The sequence below is a fragment of the Apus apus genome, chromosome 2 (assembly GCF_020740795.1).
Source record: "Apus apus isolate bApuApu2 chromosome 2, bApuApu2.pri.cur, whole genome shotgun sequence".
Classification (NCBI taxonomy): Eukaryota; Metazoa; Chordata; class Aves; order Apodiformes; family Apodidae; genus Apus; species Apus apus.
Window position 1 is genome coordinate 44,991,831 of NC_067283.1, and position 22,321 is coordinate 45,014,151.

Below are 22,321 nucleotides of genomic sequence, written 5' to 3' on the forward strand. Positions count from 1 at the left end.
AATTCCCTACAGAAGCAACAAATTTTAAAACTTCCTTGAGTTCTTCATTTTGTGGCTGGTCAGTCTTTCAAGCTAGGAATAGGTTCCCTTTTCAGTACCACATGGAATAATGAAAGGTTTAGTGTGTGATGCTGAAGCCATCACAGAGCAGACTCTCCTCTCCAACTCCGCAGGCACAAACTTCTGAATCAGAGCCTGAGGGACTCAAAACAAAACAAAAAAAGAAAGGGAGAAACTGCCAGCAAAGTCAAATACATGCAGAGGGGGTTCCAAGGAAGGACAACAGTGAAGGAAACCAGAGCACTCAAAGACAATTTACAAGAGGCCACCTGGGAAACAAGTTCAAAAGCAACACTTACTGATAAGAAAATGTCTAAAACTGATTCATGTGAAAATGCCTACATTCTGGTCTGACAATCAGATTTTGATTAATGCCCCCTTAATCCAACGAAAAAATCCAATAAAAAAACAGAGATTTGGTTTATTCTAATATGACTATTACTCACACTCAGGAAGTAGAAAATCTGAATCTAGATCAAAAAAAGAACCCCAGCAGGTATTGAAAGAAAGATCACTTTCTTTCTTAGTTAACATAAGCAACAAAATGATATTTGGTTTACACACAATGAAGCACCATTCACCGCTGTTTGCTAAAATCACTGCTACACACGTCATAGTCACCAGATACATTACACATACCTTAGCCTGTACAGCTACAGATCAGCTTTATTGTTACAAAGAATTCCAAACAACCCTTTAGTCAAATTACCCAAGAATGAACAGAAAAGGAGCTAATAAAGAACAGAATTATTTAAGAATGGATAGAAAAATTACATTGACACATACTATCTTAGCAAAACAAACCACCACAACTTACCTCTGTTTATATTTGCAAATGGTCCCTCAACGTCTATAGAGCTATGAGCAAATTCAGGCCCTCTGAAAGACTGCTGAAGTTGCATCATACTACCCATGGACGGCTCACTTCCCAAAGCTCCTCCATTCCAGTATTCAGATTGTGCCCCAGTGGCTAATATTGGGGGGAAAAAAAGAAAAACAAAACAAACAAACAAGACTCTTTATTGTCACTAAACGAAGTAAATTACCAGTCTTAAATACTCAACTGAAACCTACTACTGCATGCCAGTGACCATAGTTTTTTCCTCCTTTAGCAGATTTGTAGCTAATGAGAAGCCATGCTACTGAAGAACAAGGTTATTTGCCATTATTTGTTGTGATACAGAGTGCTCACACCTATTGGGTTCAAATGTCGGTTTGGATTACAAATTAGGAAAACTGTTCTCAGTATTACTGCAATCATTTGAACATATCACAAGACCAAAAACGTTTGTTCAGGAAAGTTCCAGAACTGAAAGAGCGTAATGGAGCTGTAGGTCAGGTCTGAAATATATTCCCTGTGCTGTGTGAAAGAGCTTCCACAGTATCTCTTCGTAATATGCTTGGATTACACTTCCACCAACTTCCCAGGCACTAAACAAAATCTTAGACGAAGAACATCAGGAAACTGAAAAATACCTAGAAGATGGTAAGAAGGGAAGAATGAATTCAAAAATTAATTTAACACTAAAGAAGACAGAAAAAACATATAAAAGAAAACAAAACTATCTGTCTTGTTCACCAAAGCATAACTGGTAGGCAAAAAGCAACCAAACCTGAAATGTTTCTTCTTTTAAAGATTGCATATTTATACTCCTGCCAAGATGTAACTGTTGATATATCTCAATGAGCAAAACAACGGCTAAGCAACAGGACTTGCACACAGTTCTTCCTTAGCAACCCTTCACAGTGCAAGAAGTAATGGTGGCCATTCTTAATAAAATTAAGGTGCTGTCTGCTACAATTTACTCTGTTTTGAATCAGATAGAAAGTCAGAGGACTCACCACATACCTATCTGAATCCTTCCCATGTTATCAAGTACCTCTTAGGGCTTATACAAAGGTTTTGCCTTTTATGTCATTAAGATTTCTAGGGCTTCCCTTTCAAAAAATTCTCCAATAAAATTATTCTTTTGGTGAGTTCATGTTTGTTAAATATACAACTTCTATTCTGAAAAGCACAGCAGCTCAGACTGGCACACTTCATAATCCATAGACAGGAAGTCTATCCTCTGGCTTCAGGTCTGTTTTTTGGAACACAATCTCTCAGAGCTAGAAACTGAAAACTCAGAGGATGACACAACTCATGGTTATTCGTGGAACAACCTTTAAAAAAGCATTCAAGTTACTGTGTCTAGACAGTGCTCTAGTTTCTTTATCTGTTCATTCATCAGACCAGAAACGTAGGGTTCCCACTATCTAAAACTAGTTTGTAAAGTCAGCTACTTTTACTCCAGAAAACTAATTTATCTTGCTTTTCATCTGAATTATTTTTTTTTTCCAAAGTACATAAATATTTGTCTTGTGCTTTACTATTCAGATATTTCAGTCATGTCCCAACACCAAATGCTGGGGATGAAATTCTCACCTGTAACATCTGTACAATTATCGTCAGAATCCGACTCTTCAGGATCAAACACCTGGATTCCTTGGGCCTGGAGTCTCTGAAGTTTTGCTTCTAGCTCTCGTTTGGCTCTCAGTAAGTCCTGAATCTCATTTTCCTTAGTTTCTCTAAAAATCTATGAGCAGGGGGTGGGGGGAAATAAAAATAATAAATCTTCTAAAATTCAGTATCAGTTCCTGAATTAATGTTACCTGATTTAAATTGGGAAAATAAGTTTCCAGTGTATATTTAGAGGCAAAGGCATGCAAACATGAACATGAAGCCATCAAGAAGCAGGAAAACATAGTTTAAATTCAAATGTTTTTAAAATTTTACCTTTTTAAACCTTCACATACTGTTCTGAAAGTCAGAAGTCTGCATTAGTATGGCAAGTTCATTAAAAATGGCAAGTAACTTTATTCACCTTTTAGAGTTTATTGTATTCTAAAATCACTACATGTAACAATTTTTTCAAAGGTTCCATTTTATCCCTCCATATATTTTTTTTTATATTTACATATAATCTAGTATTTAATTTTGACTGTTACAGACATTTAAATTTCCTAAGATAGAAAGTGATCAAGCATCTCCATCTGTCCAGTTCGTAAAATACTACCATCTTGGGGGGTGAAAACACAAACCTAGCTTTACATACAAAGAGATGAGATCTTCTTCAAGCCTCATTTTCTTCAATAAGGTCAAAACCAGTTCTCTTTTTATATATACAACAAACATTAAAATCAGTTACAATTAAAGATATCAAGAACCTTGTCAACAGTGCAAAACCAGAACATGTTGCCCTGTTTTGGGTGGCAGAAGTACCATCATACAAGATTTTAACTGGCTATGGTATTTTAGGAGCCAAAAGAGATGCACCAATACACAACCTTTTATGTAATGTAAGCTAGAAGTGTTAAACATTACAATGCTGTATAAAAAAAAAAAATATTCAGAAGTAATGGAAATCTGTTTATACATTCCTTGAGCACATGTCAGCAGTGAGAAGCCCATGTTTTCTTGTCTCTCTCAAAAATAAATATATTCCTCTGCTTAAAATAATACAGGAATTTAATTTAAGATGCATCACTGTATATTCTCCTTTCAATATTTAACAAGTTATTTTCTGTTTTTTTTTCCTCACAGAGAAGTTTTGCTATCATTCCCTTAAAGGAAATAGGCAGCTGCAGTTATGATAATAATTTTTTTTAAAAGGACAGGTCCTGATGAAAGTTATTGGATCAGAATTCATCGGTGGAGCGTGACCAGTTGACACCTATCTTCTTTTTAGTCAGTTTTCCCAGGAAAACAAAAAGAAAATAATAAATAATCAAGCCATACCTTGAATTGCCTTTTGACCTTGTCCCGATCATGTTCAAAAGTAGCGGCTCTCTCCATGGCTTGGTATTTAGCTTCCAACGCGCTCTCCTTCTCCCTCAGTATCTTCTGGTAAGTTTTCTGAAGTGCCTGAAAACATCCAACGCACCGTTTTTGCGGGTGAACGCCACTGCTGGCAGAAGGTCGGGCTGTAACAGCGTTACCCCTGCACCCTCCACCCCTCGCCTCGCTTCAACCACGGCAGCTGCTGCCTCCTCTGCAGTCCCCATCCCCAGGGCCGCAGCCGGACCGCAGCCCGGCAGCCCGCCTTCCCGGGGAAGGGGAAAATCGCACCCGTCACCACCTCCCTGCCACGGCTTTCCTGGGAAGCGGGAGAGGCCGGCGGGAGCTCACCTGCAGCTCGGCCCGCAGCCGCTTGTTCTCCCTGTCCAGTTTGGCCTCCTTCTTGACCATGGAGGCCACCTCGTTGTTCTTGCTGACACGGAAGATCTCGTACTCCTTCTTCAGGCGCTCGTACTCGGCCACGCACTCCAGCTCCTGCACCGAGGCTGTCGACTTGAAGCTGGCCCCGATGAGGCCGCCGGGACGCGAGGCCCCGACCCGCCGCAGGGAGCTGCGCAGCAGCCGGGCCTTGGGCTTCACCTCCACCGGGATCTCGCAGGCCTCGCCGCCGCCGTACGTGTCCTCGATCAGCTCCCCGACCCCGCCCGCCGGGCTCACCAGGGACGACGCCGTCCCCATGGCTGGGGGACGCCGCCGCTGCCGCCTGAGGCTTTAACACCGAGCGGAGGAGCCGGCCCCTCCGGCGAGCTCTGCCGGCGGGGACATGCCCGAGGCGGAGCGTCCCCGGAGGCTGCCGCCCCCCGCCTCGCCCCGGCCGGCGCCCCTCACTGCTCCCCCGCGCCGGCCCAGCCGCAGGGCCCTCCGAGCCCGCGGGCCATGGTCCGCTCCTCCGGGCGGCCGGACGAGGAAGGGAAGGCGGGAGGAAGCCGCCCCCCAGGGCCGCCTCTCCCCGTCCCACAGCAGCTCCGTCCCGGGAAGAGCTGCTGGAGTGCCCGGGAGGGGGAGCACGGCCCGCCCCGCAGGACGGGGCGAGGCAGGGGCGGTGACCGGGAGGGTCACCGGAGGGCTCGGCGACCCGTCCATCCCCTTCCCGCTGACACCATCTCAGCGTGCGCCAGGGAAGCCTCGGCCCCGCTGGGCCCTGCGGCCTGGGCGGTCAGGGTCAGCAAAACAGGCAGCTGTTTTCTCCTCGGACGGCACAAGGTCTGTCACCCGCTGCGAAGCCTGCCGGCCAGGCCGCACTCCGGGATGGGCTACACGTTTGTAACACCCTCTTCTCCCTGGACAAACAGGGACACTCAGGATGTGCCACAGCCTGTCGTGTGGTAAAGACCTTATAGGCAAATCCTTTCTCGCCACCCGAAATCCGTGACCTCTGAGACCAGTTGGCACAATCCGAAGAGGTACTGCCAAGAGATGGTGGCAGGTCTGCCAAGAAGTAAGTGCTGGGTGATGGTGCCATGTCACACCCGAGCTCAGTGTCTGCACCTTGTGCCGCATCCTGGCCTCTTGTGAAACTTGCCCGTCCTTTATTTGAAGACCTTTCCTTTCAGGAATAAGGCAGTCCTAGATTATCTGCCCCTAAAACTGTCCTTCTGCCGTTTCCCTCTCTGCCTCTTCAAAAAGCCCTTTCTGGTTCCTTCACCCATCCTGGGGATTTTGGAGAAGATCCCCGAGGCTGAGAACAGCCCTTTGTCCCCAAATCTCAGAATGTGCCCTACTATCAGTGTGAAAAACAAAAATGTCACTACTTTAAAGCAAAATTTACCTCACGTATGTGCTAGGTCTGTTAGCTGTGACTGGGGGAGTAATTTCCTCTTAACAGGAAAAAAAACATATCTTAAAAGTGTCTTTGCAGTGATACATCCCTGAACTTCAGAATCAATTGGAAGGGAAAATTGCTTTTGTGTACAACACGGAGAGGATGTTGTTTTATTTCCTGGAGTAAAAACTCTGGGTTTTGGGAATGTGTGCTGTTTGCCCCAACTTTGTTGCTTTGTTTTCATGAGGAAAAAATAATCTCTTGTCTGAATATAATTTATGGTTGCGTTGGTGATCTATTCCAGTTAAACCTCTTTTAAGTGAAAAAGAGGGGTACAGAACATGGGACAATTGTGGGAAGAGGAAAGGTGGTACTGTGTTTTCCCTAATATTTGACCTAACATAGCCTGCACAGTATTAGGTTTCAGCAAATGAGCCTGTAATTCTGTAACAAATAAAGGCTCTTGGTTTCTTCATTTGCATGTTTGTATCAGACTGTTTCTCCACTTCACTGCTGTTCGAGCTCTGGGAGTAATTAAAAATACTTTCATGCTGGTGCTTGAACTGAACTGTTCTCATATTCTGAGTTTGTGAAAGTCAAAATATCTAAGCTTTAAGCCTAGAATAAAAAGCGTAGTATTGTAAGAGCTCCTGGATTCTTTCTAGTAATCCACTTGACATTAACAAATGAATTGGAAGAACTGTAGATGCTTTTTCTCTAATGTTGCCTCTGGGTGCTTTACAGAATTTCTATGGATAGTAGAGATTGTATAAACAAAACCCTTTCTAAACAGATAACTTACATTGCTTCCCTGTTGCTTCATGGATTGGTTTTTCTAATGTTTAGAGATTAGAATAGCTTGCTTCAACATCTAATTTGTAAACTAAGATGGCTTTGAATCACCGATTAGGCCAATTCAGAAAGAAATCCAGCTGTTCATTGCACAAATGTTTGAAATGGTGTCTCAGAATATCTGAGGATGAGCTGTCTTAACTTTCAAAGATGAATTGACACAGAAAATAAATCACTGGAGAAAATATGTCAAGTTGTTTTAAGATTGCCTTGTCATATTATGTTACTTTCTAAAGCTTCAATTAGAGCAGCCCAATCCTTAGTCCTTTTGAGGATGTTGATGCTGGGTGAATTCTGCCATAAAGTTCTTCACCAGTGAGTGAGGACATTTTGGATACTTGACCAGCTTCATGTTTAACATAGCTATTATCTGCCTAATTTAGAAAGGTTATTAAGACAATCTAAGTGTGAGATGTGGTGGGTTAACCCTGGCCAGCAATTAAGCACCCACTAATTACTTGCTTACTACCCCAGCCCAGTGGGTTGGGGAAGGCAACTGGAAAAGCAAAAGCGATAAAAGGTTGTGGGTCAAGATAAAGACACTTTAATTAGTGAAGGAAAGAGAGAAAACAACCAACAAGTGATGAAGAGGCGGTCACTCACCACCTCCTACCAGCAGACCAATGCCCAGCCGGTCTCTGAGGAATAGCTGCTTTGTAAGGATTACACCAAATTGTATTGCTTAGCATCATGTTGCATGACAGACAATGCGTTTTCTCAGATTGGATCAGCAGTCCTGGCTGTGTGTCCCCTGAATTGTTTCCCATCCCTAGCCTACTCTCTAGCTGGCGGAGTGGGAAGCAGAGATGGCCTTGATGCTGTGCAAGCACTGCTCTGCAATAGCTAAAACATTGGTGTGTTATCAACACTGGTATACTCACAAATCTACAACACGGCTTCATATGGGCTGCCATGAAGAAAATTAGCTCTGCCTCAGCCAGACACAGTACAGATGTATTTACTTTGTAAGGCTGCTTCATGACTTCAGCTGTAACAGAACCAGACTGCTTTCCATCCATGAATCCACATAATGAGGAATACAGTACATTGGCTGCTCCTCTGACAAATTTGCTCTTCTAACTACCCCTTTGGGTTCAGTGTGGAATCTGTACTCTTGATCCACAAGGGAACAACTACTCTGCCAATGTTTTATCCCTACTGAGACTGTAGGGCTTTTTTTTACTTGTTGTTGTTGTAGATGTTACATAGAAGTGGATTTTTGTGCTTTATGACATAGACAATTTTGTGCAAACATTCTAAATGCTTTGTTTGCAATTACTCAAAATCTGCTGGGCTACAGTTTAAAAACATTTCTATGGGATCGGTAGGGCATTGCTTTTGTCTTAGGTATATCCACTATATTACTGCTTGATTTATTGCTGAAGGTTCTTACTATTGACTTTATTTCATTTTAGGAGTTGTTGGTGACTGCTAGGAAACAAAATCTGTGGATCTATGGATCTGTCCCGTAGAGAAAAGTACAGCTGCAGGAGATGATCTTCTGAAAGAAGGTTAGTTTCTTTACATGCATTGTTAGGTTCAGCTCCAAGTTAGCAGATGGTCATTTTACAACATTGTATATCTGATGTGTTATTACCTATGTATTCCTGTGAAATTTAGTGTACAAGGTCAGGATATAGCAAGATAAGAAGAAGCTGAGGAAGAATTGGAGATTATAAGATGCCACAGATTGACTACCCGTGAAAAATAAGAGTTGCTGTAATTAGAATTAATGTTGATAATGACTTGAAAGCAAAAGATGCTTTAAATGAAAGGCAGCTGAACAAACTTCTGTCATTTTTGTTAACTCAGGTGCTGGAGTGGCTTGTAAGGCCATATACCATAAGCATAAGCAAAGTGTGTTGTTAGCCCTTCACAAATCGCTATTAAATTGTCTGTGCCTGGACTGTACCAAGTTGCTGTTTTCTTATGATCTCATGATTAAGAGAGCTCTACTGAGGACATACACTGAAAAGATGTAGGATGGTAATTCTTTAAATATTAGTTTTGTCCTGGATTATATATGATATTGCTTCCCTCTTTTTAGTGATGATGAAGACTTTGCTCTAAAAGGTGGCTTGTTATTGGGCTGTTCTTTATTAACTTCTGGCTTTCCATAGTACCTCTACCCTGTACAGTAAGTGCAAGCCTGAATAAGCCAAATGACTGATCTACTTACTCAGGTTCTTTCTTTTTTATAACATGAGACTAATGTAAAGCACAATTAACTCCGGGGAGTTTTTCTGTTGAGATGACCTGTTTTGAATCTGGCCCTCTAGTGGATCCAAAATGCCTGAATCTGCCAGATCTTAGCTCAGAGCAGGAGAATTACTTTGTTGCCTCAGCCGTGTTGCAACACCTGCATTTCATTTATCTGCAAGAATGGCATTTGTGGCTGTCCTCCCCTGAGATCTTCATGCTAAGTGGCAGCACTTCATGATTCATCAGCCACTATGACTGATGTGTATGGTTTTGGAGCTGTATGCAACTGAGGCCTGGCAACAAGTGGAGTACTCCTGTCCCAGAGGGAGAAAAGGATCCTGGGGCAGGAGTTAGCAGGGCTCATTGACAGAGCTTTAAACTAAATTCAGAGGGGGAAGGGGATAAAACTGAGCCTGCTATAAATAAGCCTGGGGGATGCATGCCAGGGTTTGTAGGACAGTGTGCTAGAGAAGATTCTTGCTCTGCCACCTCAGTCAATATAGGGGATAGAGATATAATGGGAAGCAAAAGGCAAAGGTTATTGATGGCTTAGAAGTCATAGAAATTCAGGCAAGAATTAGGGCCTATGCCCACAAAAAGGTGTGGAGATCGTTAACCCATCTGAAGTGCATCTATGCGAATGCACTCAGCATGGGCAACAAACAAAGGGAGCTGGAAGCCATGATGCAGCAGGAAAACGATGACATAGTGGCTATCACAGAAACATGGTGGGATACCTCACATGACTGGAGTGCCACTGTTGATGGCTACCAGTTCTTCAGGAGAGGCAGACAAGGAAGGAGAGGCAGTGGGGTGGCCCTGTATATTAGAAATTGTTATGAATGTCTAGAACTAGACGATAATGATTATAAGGTAGAGTACATTTGGATCAGGATTAGGGGCAAGGCCAACAAGGCTGATATTGCTGTGGGAGTCTGCTATAGACCTCCCAAGCAGGGCAGTGAGGTAGATGAACTGTTCTATAAATACCTGGGTGAAATCTCGTGGTTGTTTGCCCTCGATCTTGTGGGGGACTTAAACTTATCTGATATCTGCTAGAACTACAACACAACAGAGAGAGGAAACAGTCCTGGAGGTTCCTGGAATGTGTCAAAAATAATTTCCTGACACAACTGGTGAGTGAACCAACCAGGCAAAGTGCCCTTGCTAGACCTGATCTTTGTAAAACAGGGAAGGGCTGCTAGGAGATGTGACAGGTGGAGGCTGTCCTGGGCACAGCAACCACAAATCTATTCTTAGAGATGCTGAGGGGGGGAGGGGGGGCAGCAAAACTGCCACCCTTGACTTCCAAAGGGCAAACTTTAACTTGTTCAGTAGCCTTATTGCCAGAATCCCTTGGGAATCTGTTCGGAAAGGTATAGGATTCCAGGAAGGCTGGACACTCTTCAAGGAGGAAGTCTTGAAGGCGCAGGAGCAGGCCGTCCCCACGTGCTCTAAGGCGAGCCGGTCACATAGAAGACCAGCCTGGCTGAAGAGGGAGCTTTGGCTGGTGCTCAGGGAGAAAAAGAGAATCTATGGTCTTTGGAGGAAGGAGCAGGCCACTCATGAAGACTACAGAAATGCTGTGAGGCTATGCAGAGAGGGAATGAGAGTGTCCAAGGCCCACCTAGAAATTATCTGGTCTCCATGGTAAAGGACAACAAGAAAAGCTTCTATAAATATATTAACAGCAAAAGAAAGACCAGGGAGACCCTCCATCCCCTATTAGATGCAGGAGGAAACATGGTGACAAACGATGAGGAAAAGGCTGAGGTGCTAAATGACTTCTTCCCTCAGTCTTTAGTAACAGGACCACTTATGTTGAGGGAATCCAACTCCCCAACCTAGGCGGCAGGGATGAGGAGTAGAATGATCCCCCCACAATCCAGGAAGAGTTGTTCAGTAACCTGCTACACCACATAGACGTGCACAGATCTATGGGGCCAGATGGGATGCACCCAAGATCATAGAGAGGTTAATCTGGAGTGCACTCGCATGGCAAGTGCAGGACAGCCAGGGGATCAGGCCCAGCAAGCATGGGTTCAGGAAAGGCAGGTCCTGCTTGACCAATATTTAATTCCTTCTATGACCAGGTGATCCTCCTAGGGGATGAGGGAAAGGCTGTAGGTATTGTGTATCTAGAGTTCAGTAAAGCCTTTGACACTGTCTCCCGAAGCATTCTTCTAGAGAAGCTGGCAGCACATGGCATAGACAGGTGCACTCTTTGAGTTAGAAACTGGCTGGATGGCTGAGCCCAAACAGTTGTATTGAACGCAGTTAAATCCAGTTATCGGCCAGTCACCAGTGGTGTCGCCCAGGGCTCGGTGTTGGGGCCGGTCTTGTTCAATATCTTTATCAATGATCTAGATGAGGGGATTGAGTGCTTCCTCAGTAAATCTGCAGACAACACCAAATTGGATGGGAGTGTTGCTCTGCTTAAGGATAGGAAGGCTCTGCAGAGGGACCTGGGCAGGCTGGATCCATGGTCCAAGGCCAATTGTACGAGGTTCAGTAAGGCCAAGTGCTGAGTCCTGCACTTTGGTCACAACAGCCCCATGCAGTGCTACAGGCTTGAGGTAGAGTGGTTGGAAAGATGCTTGGTGGAAAAGGACTTGTGGGTGCTGGTTGACAGCCAGCTGAATGTGAGCCAGCAGTGTGCCCAGGTGGCCAAGAAGGCCGACAGCATTCTGGCCTGCTTCAGGAATAGTGTGACCATCAGGAGTAGGGAGGTGATGCCTCTGTATTGGTGAGGCCACACCTCGAGTACAGTGTTCAGTTCCGGGACCCTCAGTATAAGGACATTGATTGAGTTGCTGAAGTGAGTCCAGAGGAGAGCAACCAAGTTGGTGAAGGGTCTAGAGAGCAAGTCCTATGAGGAGAGGCTGAGGGAACTGGAAAGGTTTAGTTTGGAGAAAAGGAGACTGAGGGGAGACTTCATTGCTCTACAATTGCCTAAAAGGTGGTTGTAGTGAGGTGAGCGTTGGCTTCTTCTCCTAAGTGAATGACAATAGGACTCGAAGAAATGGCCTGAAGTTGCATCAGGGGAGGTTTAGACTAGATACCGGGAACAAATTATTTACCGAAAGAGTAGTCAGGCACTGGAACAGGCTGCCCAGGAAGGTGGTAGAGTCACCATCCCTGGAGGTAGTAAAAAAATATGTAGATGTGGCACTTCAGGGCATGCTCTAGTAAGCATGATGGGTGTGGTTTGTTTGTTTTGAGTTTTTTGTTTGTTTTTTTTCTTCCTCCTGGGTGGACACTTGGACTCAGTGGTCTTAGAGGTCTTTTCCAACTGTGATGATTCTGTGATTCTGTGATAACTGTACGTGTCATAGGCCTTCGCCACTAGAGGACAGCAAGACTTCAGGCAAATGGAGTGAGGAGATGGAGGAAAGGGACAGCAATTGCTTATAGAGTTAAATATTAGTTCAGAAGTTACATGGTTTTAGCTATAATCAGTCTTCTTAGAGAATTGAGACAGGTTTGGAAGATGTTTTGAGACAATACAGAGGAGACAGATAAATAAAAGCTGAAGTTTTAATGTGGTGGTTAGCCTATCAGTCATAGATAATGTTATTTGAAAAGCACAATACTGACTGGTTTTGAGACCCATACATTCATAGATAATTTTGTATTAATTTCAGTAAGAATGGGGCTTTGCTTTGTAATCTGATATTGCTGGTATGTGTTCTGATTTTTTATGGAGGGCTTAGATGTCCTCGTATTGGAAGGTTGCTACAGTCCATTACTTAATATGAAACTAATAGTCTGAAACCACTGGAAAAGGATCTTCTGCTTCCACACCTGTTACTGTGACCATGTTTATATTTGTAACTTGTAATGCAAGGAATCATTACATGTTTTGGCATAAGTTACAGGAAATGGATTGAGAACAATGCAATTCATTATCAGAACCAAACTTTCCACCTTGATGGTTTCAGTATGTTAGATAAGATAAACTTCTTTAATCTTTCAACTTCAGTGCCACTTCTCAATTAAAAGTTCAAAAGAAGCTTTGAAGCAACCTTAGTTTGTAATAACCCTGAATTGGGTTTTTACTGGAAATTCCACAATAAGTTATAATCGTAGCAAGAAGGTAGCTCCTGAACATCTGTTTTATCATTGCTGAATCATCATTGAACTGAGAAGGACACTTCAGATTTTGCAGTCTCATGGTCTGTTCATCCCAGGCCAATTGGATTAGCATTGTGTGTGGACACAATGCTGAGGAACTAATCTGGTTCCCAGGAAAGTGGGCTGAAAGGGAGGAAAATATCCAAATGAACAGCGTAAGTGAGAAATATTAATGACAAGCAATTACAGTTGCTGTGCTCTTTATTGCTTTAGCCTAGGGCTAGAGCCACAAAACTACAATGGTGCTTAACAGAGATGAATGTAGAAGAAATATATTGAAGATTGCACCTAATAATTTTCAAGATAACTAAAGAGTGCTCTTTACAAAACTTTCCTGTGTTAGTAGGAACGTGAAATTCAGTTGGACCCAAGTGAAACTTCCTGAGTACTTTCATGTATTGTTCATACCCAGTACATCTGCCTTCTTGGCAGGGCTGAATGTCCCAATAGCTTATCCTGATCTGGATTTGCAGAGTAGGCACCCTACATCTGAACAAAATTTTCTTCAAAAACACAGGTGGAAATGGGTGGTGCTGCTACTCAATCCAAAAAGTTGATCCCTAGGTGGGTTCACTGGCCTCTTTAGCCCGCAGCAATTAGGTCCTGCATCTTTTGCTTCCCAGAAGGTTGCCCTGACCGAGATGCTGTAGGGAGGACTGGGCTCAGACCTTCTGCAACTGTCTAGAGGGAATTAGTGTGTCTTACATGTGAGTGCATGGTTTATGGAGCCAGAGAGAAGCAAATGTAAGAATGATTCTCTAATTCATTTATTAGGACTCCTCCTCTTTTCCAGCAAGCTAAAAAAAAAAAGAAAAAAAGGAAAAAAATATATCTCCAGTTGTATCCACCTATACCCAGATGACGTTGAAATGAACTCTTAATTAATTTTATAGTCTGATTCAGGGAGGGACCTGATATCTCAAGAATGATCAGGTATAAAACATACCTATGCATCATGCCTTTAGGAATCTATCCTGTCTATCCTCCAGTATTCTGCCTGTGGTTAAGTGTGACTCTTCCCCTGTAGTGTCTAGAGAAGTCAGGCATTTAAAGTAATGGATTCCACCATCAAGGCAGGAGGCTTAAGAATTTGTTGTGACAGTACTAGAAGTTCCCATACTTCAGTCTCTTGTCTTTATTCAACAATGCAAATGACTGCAGTTCACTAAGATATCAATTTAGCAATGTCCTTAATCATGCCTAGGCTGTAATCATGTCAGTATTTACTTTGATATCCAAGGGGCTAATCCCTTCCTGCCATCTTTTCTTGTGGTTGGTGTCACTCTGTTATTTTCACGCACAAGCAATTTTGCTGTTAGGAGTTAAAATGACAGTCACACATTTTTCTTCTGACTTCTACAAATGCAGAAGAAATTATGTTCATATCCTGTGATAAGGTTATGAAATCTCCACGTTGCTAGGCTAGTGGTAGAAGTGCTAACAGAGGCATGACATGGGGTGTTGAATCACGGCTTTAAGAAGATAAATAGTAGAAAGCTTCCCAGAAGTTCTTAGCATGTAAACTTGAAACTTTTATTTCAGCTCTGAATGGGTACCTTTAAAGGCTTAGATGCTCTGCACTCCTACCTTCCAGAGGAAAGTTCTTTTCATCTACCTGAAAATTAAATACTAAGTTCCTTTAGATTTCCATTGTTCTATCTAGTTTTAATTGTGTAGCTAGAAGTGCTCACTGTTGAGTGGTGTTGCTGTTATTTTATTATTTGTCTTGCTGAACAGGATACTATTTCAAAAAATCAACCTGGACCGTGTGGAATTTTCTGAAATGAATGAAGTATCTTAGGTATTTTCCAAGGAGTTAATGTTATTAGAAAGAACATGTAATTACTTGTGTGCTACATTAGTTCTGCATGTATGAGCTGAATCTGACAACCACATGATGTACGATTTTGTCTCTAAATCATTACGTGGTATGTTTATGGAGTCAGTTTATATAGTTTCCTAAAAAAAATCTTGAGCTATTGAGCTAGCAGGTATTTTTAGCACTTCATTGTTTATCATGTTTAAATCCTATATATAAGATGTATATTGAAACCAAACAATGTTTCTCTTTTTATAACTGCAGCAGATTCTGAAAGTCCTGAGGCTACCACTGACTGTCACACAGAAAGATTAGATAACCATTGCATAATAGGAATGGCTGGAGAACAGTGGAGCTGCATATACTCCTTGAAACATATGTAATTTTAAAAATATGACCCAAATGAAGAAAGACTTTGTGATCAAATATATATTAAATTAAGTTACATCTCATTTAAATACACTGGAGTTGCAGCATTGCTGAAATTAGAGCAATGGGCTATAACATGGCAAAAGGTCTAGTTAATTTTTCTCTGAAACATGTGAGGCATGCCATTATGGTAACTCTTCTGGGAACACTTTAGATCGAAGGTGTAAAGGTCTGTGATTACATTCCAGGTTTATGCCACAACTCATCTTACTTCAGGAGTTTTGTAGCAATGAACTGTGACCAGAAAGAATGAGAGGAAGGAAAAAAGACTTGTCTGTGGTTCACACAGCAGAAATGTGCACTTTTGGGGTTTTTCCTTGAATGTTTACTTGTACCTTGTGTCTCCACATATGGAGTGGCTTCAGTTTATGTGTTGTGAATATGTATATGTATCTGGAAACACAGATCTTGTATCATGTGAGCTTCTGGAAGTCTGGGACTGGGTAGTTTCTCCACAGTGTCAAGTAGTACAAGTTCTTACCAGGTAGGTCGGACTGGTTGCTTTATAGAAAAACATGCTGAAGATCACCCACTGTGCCCTTGCTAATTAGATTGTCAGTTTAGGGCCCTGCACTACAAGAAAGACATTGAGGTGCTGGAATGCATCCAAAAAGCAACAAAGCTGGTGAGAGGTTTAGAGAATGAGTCCTGTGAAGAGCAGCTGAGGGAACTGGGGTGGTTGAGTCTGGAGAAAAGGAGGCTAAGGAGGTTACTTGACTACTTGAAAGGAGGTTGTAGCAAGGTGGGTGTCAGTCTCTTCTCCTAAGTAACCATGCAATAGAACAAGAGGAAATGGCCTTAAGTTGCACTAGAAGATTTAGATTGAATATTAGGAAAAATTTCCTCACTGGAAGGATTGTCAAGCACTGGAACAGGCTGCCCAGGAAAGTGGTTGAGTCACCATCTCTGGAGATATTTAAAAGACCTGTAGATATGGTGATTAGGGACATGGTTTAGTGGTGGATTTGGCAGTATGATAGGTTAATGGTTGGGCTTGATGATCTTAAAGGTCTTTTCCAAACAAAATTATTCTATGATTCTACGTTTTAGCTTTTGTAAACGTTCAAAATCGGATATATTAATATATATTACTACATATATTCCTATGGAACATTTCCTTCTTCAAGGTTGGAAAGGGTAATTCCAAGATATCTTATCAGAAGACTAGAAATCTCTTCAGCTGGAGCCGAGTGGAGGTCTAAGTGCCCTAAACCTTGACTTTAGATGTACAAATTACCTTAGCTTTCTCTAAGAAAAGAGCAAATTGAAAAATATAAAATTTAAAAAAGCAAGTAGACAGGTACGATATGACCAATACATTCTTTCTGCAGATGTAATTTTCTAAAATTATTCCACTGCTTACTTACATTAATTACATTTAGAGGATACAATGAATCACTGCTTCCTACATCACAGGCATGTCTAAATAATTGTGTTTATTTTCATACTCGAAGAGCTAACAATTGTTTTCTTTCACAAAAGTAATTTATTCCTTACTTTGCTAGAGAGGTTTACCTTCATCATTACAAAGCTAAAGTGAACCATCCCTGGAGATATGTAGAAGACCTGTAGATGTAGCACTTAGGAACATGGTTTAGTGGTGGTCTTGCCAGTGTTAGGTTGATGGTTGGACTCAACAATCTGAAAGGTCTTTTCCAACTTAAATTATTCTATGACTCTATTTGCCCAAGTGCAGTCCATCTAATCTATACAAGATACACTGAATTTACAGAGCATGCTCTACAATCTGCAGTGTGTCCATAATGCTTGTGTCTGGGAAACATGACAACTGCACTTTTACACAGCATTTCTATTTGTATGTGCTCTGTACCTGGAGCTACGGATTCTTTACAAGACACATACAGGCATTTCACAACTGCGTAACATATCACAAGTAGACATTATTTAAAATGTCTTGAAGTCTTCAAAAGATTGCACATAATGCAAAATTGTTACTTCATTTATAAAAAGTTGTTTGCCATGTTGTCCTTTTCCTTTCACAAACTCATTTTTTTCTCCCTTCCAGGCTTCATTCCCATCCCATTCCACCTTTCACTGTCTTTCAGTGCACACTAAGACAGTAATAAGACAACCAGATAGCTCCTAGCAGGACCCTTCTCTCCTGCTACTCAAGTACAAGTGTTGCAATAGCCAGAGATTTCCTTTAGGAAATCCTTTGCAAATGCAAATTTCCTTTGCATTCCTTTAGGTGTTGTTCTGCACCACAAGTCTTACTCCTCCTGTCTGTGCTTCATCCCCTTAGCTCCTAATTCAGACTTCTATTTCTTTTTGAAAACAAAACTATAAACAACAACAACAACCAAAACACAAAACCAAAAAAATCCAAAGAACAATTATGCTGTATGAAGAGTCATTTCATATGGTAAAGCTAGGGGGAAAAGATAAGATACATCTTTTTGGCTTGGAGTCAAGATAGATGAAAGTATCTTCTGGCAATTGAAAGACTAGAGTCTCTTTTATTCTCTGTGGTGGGAAGCAGAGAACAGGTCCTACAAATTACTGCAAGAAGGCAATGCAAAGTGCTCCATGTGAGGTACAATCTTTACTACTTGCTGGCATCTCAAGTTCATCAGAAAGTTGGCTTTGCAGTCAAAAGGGCTACACTAAAAAAGGGCGTTTTCTAAAGCTTCTGCTCTGCACAAAGCAAGCAAGCTGCAATCAGGAGACTGAACTCCCCAGAGCAGTTTCTAACAAAAAAAAAATAATCAGGCAAAGTCTTTCCTGCATTCTAAAACGCAGGAAAGACTGAAAAACAAGTCCTTTTATATTGACTTTAAAGAGAAAATATGTTACAAAACACTTTTTCAACATATTTATGAACAGCAAATTGTCACTTTGTTCTTAAACAAGGTAGATAAAGCCACAAAATGCATATCTCAGACCTGTCAACCTACTACCTTTATATTAGAAGAAACATTTCACACTGCGTCTTCAAAACAATTCTACTAGAACCCTGTCTGGCAACGAGTCTTGGAAACAGTAACCCTACCTAGCTTTGAATAGTTAAATGTCAGAGCTGGGCTTATGTTGACAGTGGAACTAAATGATGAACAGCACCAACTGAATGACCTTTATTGAGTAAACAATTTGTTGCAGTCTCTGGTGAAGCCTTTCCATCGAGATGACTTCAGATTAGGTGATAGGTTAGAATAAACACTACTGATGTCTAACAGTAAAGGAAATATTCAAAAGATTACTTTATTTCCCCATCCTCCCTAAAGCCTGTCACTTTATTCTCATTAACCTGTTAAAGGAAAGCCCAAGGCTACTTGAAACATTCAGTGTTTTCTTTGAAAAATAATCTGCATGGAAAAGAAGTTGAGGGCAAGAGCAACCCTTATTCTTCCTGCTACACTTACATTGTGTACACAGATGATAGAAGCTGGGTTGTTAAGAGCTGGCTTCCGTCAGGAACTCAGGTAGCAATGGGCTTTACTTTTCCCCCACAGTACCTGAATAGCTTGCAAATGAGCTGGGCACAAGTGAAGTACCTTTGCTTTAGGATATCATGACAGTGCTTCCTCAGTGCAAACTCAGGTGCTTGGTTTCAGAAACAAATATTGCCAAATTCCTTCTGTTGGCAACATGGCAAGGCCTTTTGGGAACTCCATTCCAGGGTTCCTAGCCATGTTCTCTGTAGGATGTGCTAAGGAAATGAGGCTGTGTCTCTGTCCTCCTTCTGTTGCAGTTCAAGGCATGGTATTAACCAGAGTAACTTGTTACCCTGGGTGGAATGCTGCAGTGTTTGAATTAATCTTTTCAAAGGCCAACATGTCATTGGTCAGCCTGCAAAATAGAATGGTGTTTAAATGGCATGGTGTGTTTTTCTGAGTACAGACAGTCGTATGTTCCATATGAAGGGCCTCTGTAAGCACCAGGCACTTTCAGAAGGGTGTGAAAGCAGAATACCAGCCTAAGGACACAGCTCACAGACAAATGATGAAAGCACAGATGGGATGCAGTGCCTGAAGCCCACAGGGAATGAGCAACAGAAGTGAACATGCACTTTCTTCAGTGAAGGTTGGGTAGAGACTCTGTGCTTCTTAGCAGGTTCTGATTTTGCATTTCACTGCAGCCATGTGAATTTTGATGAGGTTCAAAGAGCTACCTATTTACTTAATCATGCCTTGGGGAAATTTTCATATGCTACATGTTTAAGTATCTTACTCTCTTAAAGCATGTTTCTATTGTCATTGTGGAATAAGAATTAGAGTCTCCTTTTATCAGTTACTTAAAACAAAGTGGTGAAAAACAGGTATAGTAAGCAATCAGATTCATGCTAAAAAGTTCCTCTCTCCAATTCTGTGCTAATACATGAGGAATTTACTTATATCCATGACAAATTCAACAGAGAAAGTAATTTGCCCTTGTATGTGGTACATAAATTATTTCTTTGTCAACTCCATCTCTTAGTTTATCAGGTTAAGATAATTGGTTTAGATATGTTCATACATCTGATATTGATCTAGCTGTTTAACTCTTTTTATAGGTTTGCTCTTCATTAGCTGTCATACGCATAATTTATGATCTAGTTTTTCAAAGCATAGAATTTTGTACATTGGGCCCCTTCTCTCTTCCTTTTAAGTTTTGCTACAGAAAACTTCAAAACAAAGAGGATCAAGTCATAGTAATGCATAAATCTGCACACAGCCAGTGACCAAAAAAGCAGTAGCTATCCCCTGAAAACCAATATCATTACTTTGCAGGGTTCCATCTGGGTGGAAAGGATGAGACGTTATTTGATTGATTTTTCCATGAGTAAGTGATGCAGTAAGAGATCTCCAGTAAGAGATGCATGCATATTTGGTTACCAAAGACATCTAGTGTTCATCTAAAATAAGCTGTGCAAGACTTGGTAAATTTGGCAGGATGCTTGTCAGTGTCTGAGCTCACGAGGCCCAAGCGACCTGCTAGAGTTTTCAGAACAGCTAAAGTATTACCGGATGGTAAGAGCAGGAGGCTGCAGGGGAGCCAAGGTGGAAGTAGGAGCCTGCCCCAGGGCAACACGTTTGGATGTAAGTGAGGAGGTGAGAAGTGGATATTAACAGAGCTTCATGCAGCTACACTTCCATATGGTTAAGCAGCTGTGTGCTTGCTCCTCTCAAAAACACATTTTCCTATTACAGCTTGGAGCTGATTCATTCAGAGATGCACTCCAGGCTATAGCATAATGAAGCAAAGCCTTGCTTTCTACTTGGGTTCTGATATTTCAATTAAATACAAGGTAAAATATTTTAAAAGCTTTTAGGTGACTTAAAAGTCTTATTTTACTTTTTCACCAGATTTCTTAGAACAGTGTTCAATTTGTCTTAAACTCTAGTTGAGCAGTGTGAAAATGGGACCTAAATACCTGTATTTAATCTGTACCCATATTTCTTTATTTTTAAAGAATCCTTGTGTTTGTTGGGAAAGGTAGAAAGTGAGAAATACTGTTGTTACCCTCTTCCCTTAAATCACTCAAGCTGGCTTGTGAAGTTGAAAGTAAGCAGTATTCATGGCAGAAGAGAGTAGGTAATTAACTAAAAGTGTAAAGGAGAAACCAAAGGGGAAAGATCCTAAAAGCCCTGAAGAATTATTTTGCGTAATACATGATTCTTTCCTAGTCTCATAACAACACCACTGGGCAGACCATTCTGTTCTTCATTTTTTTATATTAAAAGTACATGATAATTTATGCTACTCAAACTGCAGAACCTTACCTTTTAAACATTCACTAATGTCTGCTGTAAATACTGTGTTTGTTTTTGATGAATTAATTTATTTTGTGTCTATGCTACTTTATTTTTTCACTTCAATCACTCTTGCTTTACTTTGTTATAATGCTTTCACAGAATCACAGAATCTTAGGGGTTGGAACAGACCTCAAAAGATCATCTAGTCCAACCCCCCTGCCAGAGCAGGATCACCCAGAGCACATCACACAGGAACACATCCAGGCAGGTTTTGAATGTCTCTGGCGAAGGAGACTCCACAGCCTCTCTGGGCAGCCTGTTCCAGTGCTCTGTCACTCTCACGGTAAAGAAGATTTTCCTCACGTTTATGTGGAACCTCCTGTTCTTGAGTTTGCACCTGTTGCCCCTTGTCCTATCACTGGACATTACTGAGAAGAGCTTTAGCTAAACATTTTAAAATAATACCTAATAATTAGATTTGAAATTGAAACATGGAATACATTTGAAAGGTTTTTGGAAGATGGTGACATTTGAAATGCAAATAAGAGATGTTTGCAGGCATATGTCTTTACTGGGTGACAAAATATGCTGGATAACAAACTTATAAAGAATGATGAGATTATGTAATATTCGGATTTGAGCTGCTCTTCCAGGCTTTTGGTCCTGAGATAAAATACATCCACTTTGGATGTAGTCATCCATGTCTTTCTGCAAAGCTGATCCATTTAGCAGTGCTGGCAATCCACAGCCTTCACTTGTTAAGCCTTCCTGTCTTCATGCAGGAGTAATTCCTGCAGATTCTGATTAGCCTTGAAATCTGTGAGGAAAGAACCAAACCTAAGCAGTACCAGAAATGACACCTCACCTTGGAATGTGGCTGTGTCAGGAAAGGACTTTCTACTGTTTATATTTCCACTTTTGCAGAGGAAAAGCACAGTCCGGATGCAAATATTTCTTCCAAATATTTTAGGGAGGGATGAAAATGATAGTGTTACACGCAGCAGAATTTTCATCACATTTCAAAATTCTTTAGGAAACCAGAAACTTCTTTCAAGAAAAACTGTGTTAAAATACTTAAGTTAAAAAGTGCATCTAAGTGTCCATTTTCCTTAGTAATATTTTGACTCAAAAAAGCTGCTGTTTGTGGAAAAATGTTTACCACGCCACATTTCTAAGCCCACTATTCATACAGCCATATAGTTTATATCCGAAAGGAGAAGCTGAATCTAAAAGTGAGTCTTAAATGTTCCACTAAGATGTTTACTCTCTTCACAGACAAATATGTGTTTCATAAAAAAGCTGATTAAAAAAATTAAAAGCTACTAGTGAAGAACACAAGAACTTTTGCAAAAGTATTAAGAAACGCTAGAAATATCACTGAATAAAATAAAAGATGTAAACAAAGACAACTGCTTTTCTTTGAAAATAGAAGTAAAAAATCCTTTCCTGTAAAAATCCTCAAAAAGAAAAAGTAGGATTATTCCAATTACACAGTTCATATAATAAGTTCTCTAAAGAAAGTGTAATTCTGT

General features: G+C 41.3%; 2 protein-coding genes across 6 annotated transcripts in view; one reads left to right on the plus strand and one right to left on the minus strand.

The window, feature by feature from the left end:
- NPHP3 (nephrocystin 3) overlaps window positions 1–4,906 on the minus strand; it is a 37,899-nt gene extending 32,993 nt beyond the window's left edge. For 2 of the 3 annotated variants that reach the window (XM_051610736.1, XM_051610735.1), the window contains exons 1-4: window positions 4,229–4,900; window positions 3,839–3,964; window positions 2,486–2,636; window positions 878–1,030 (exon numbers count right to left, since the gene is read on the minus strand). In XM_051610736.1, coding sequence (XP_051466696.1) covers window positions 878–1,030; window positions 2,486–2,636; window positions 3,839–3,964; window positions 4,229–4,576 — 778 coding nt within the window. In that variant the 5' untranslated portion in view covers window positions 4,577–4,900. Of the gene's footprint in view, window positions 1–877; window positions 1,031–2,485; window positions 2,637–3,838; window positions 3,965–4,228 lie in introns of all 3 variants that reach the window. The other variant, XM_051610737.1, reaches the window with a different exon arrangement.
- Window positions 4,907–4,918: 12 nt separating this feature from the next.
- The window catches only part of TMEM108 (transmembrane protein 108), a 257,116-nt gene continuing 239,713 nt past the window's right edge, over window positions 4,919–22,321 (plus strand). The window contains exons 1-2 of one of the 3 annotated variants that reach the window (XM_051610744.1): window positions 4,919–5,336; window positions 7,928–8,023. The gene's annotated coding sequence lies outside the window, so the exon portion shown is untranslated. The remainder of the gene's footprint in view (window positions 5,337–7,927; window positions 8,024–22,321) is intronic. The other 2 variants (XM_051610742.1, XM_051610741.1) reach the window with 2 other exon arrangements.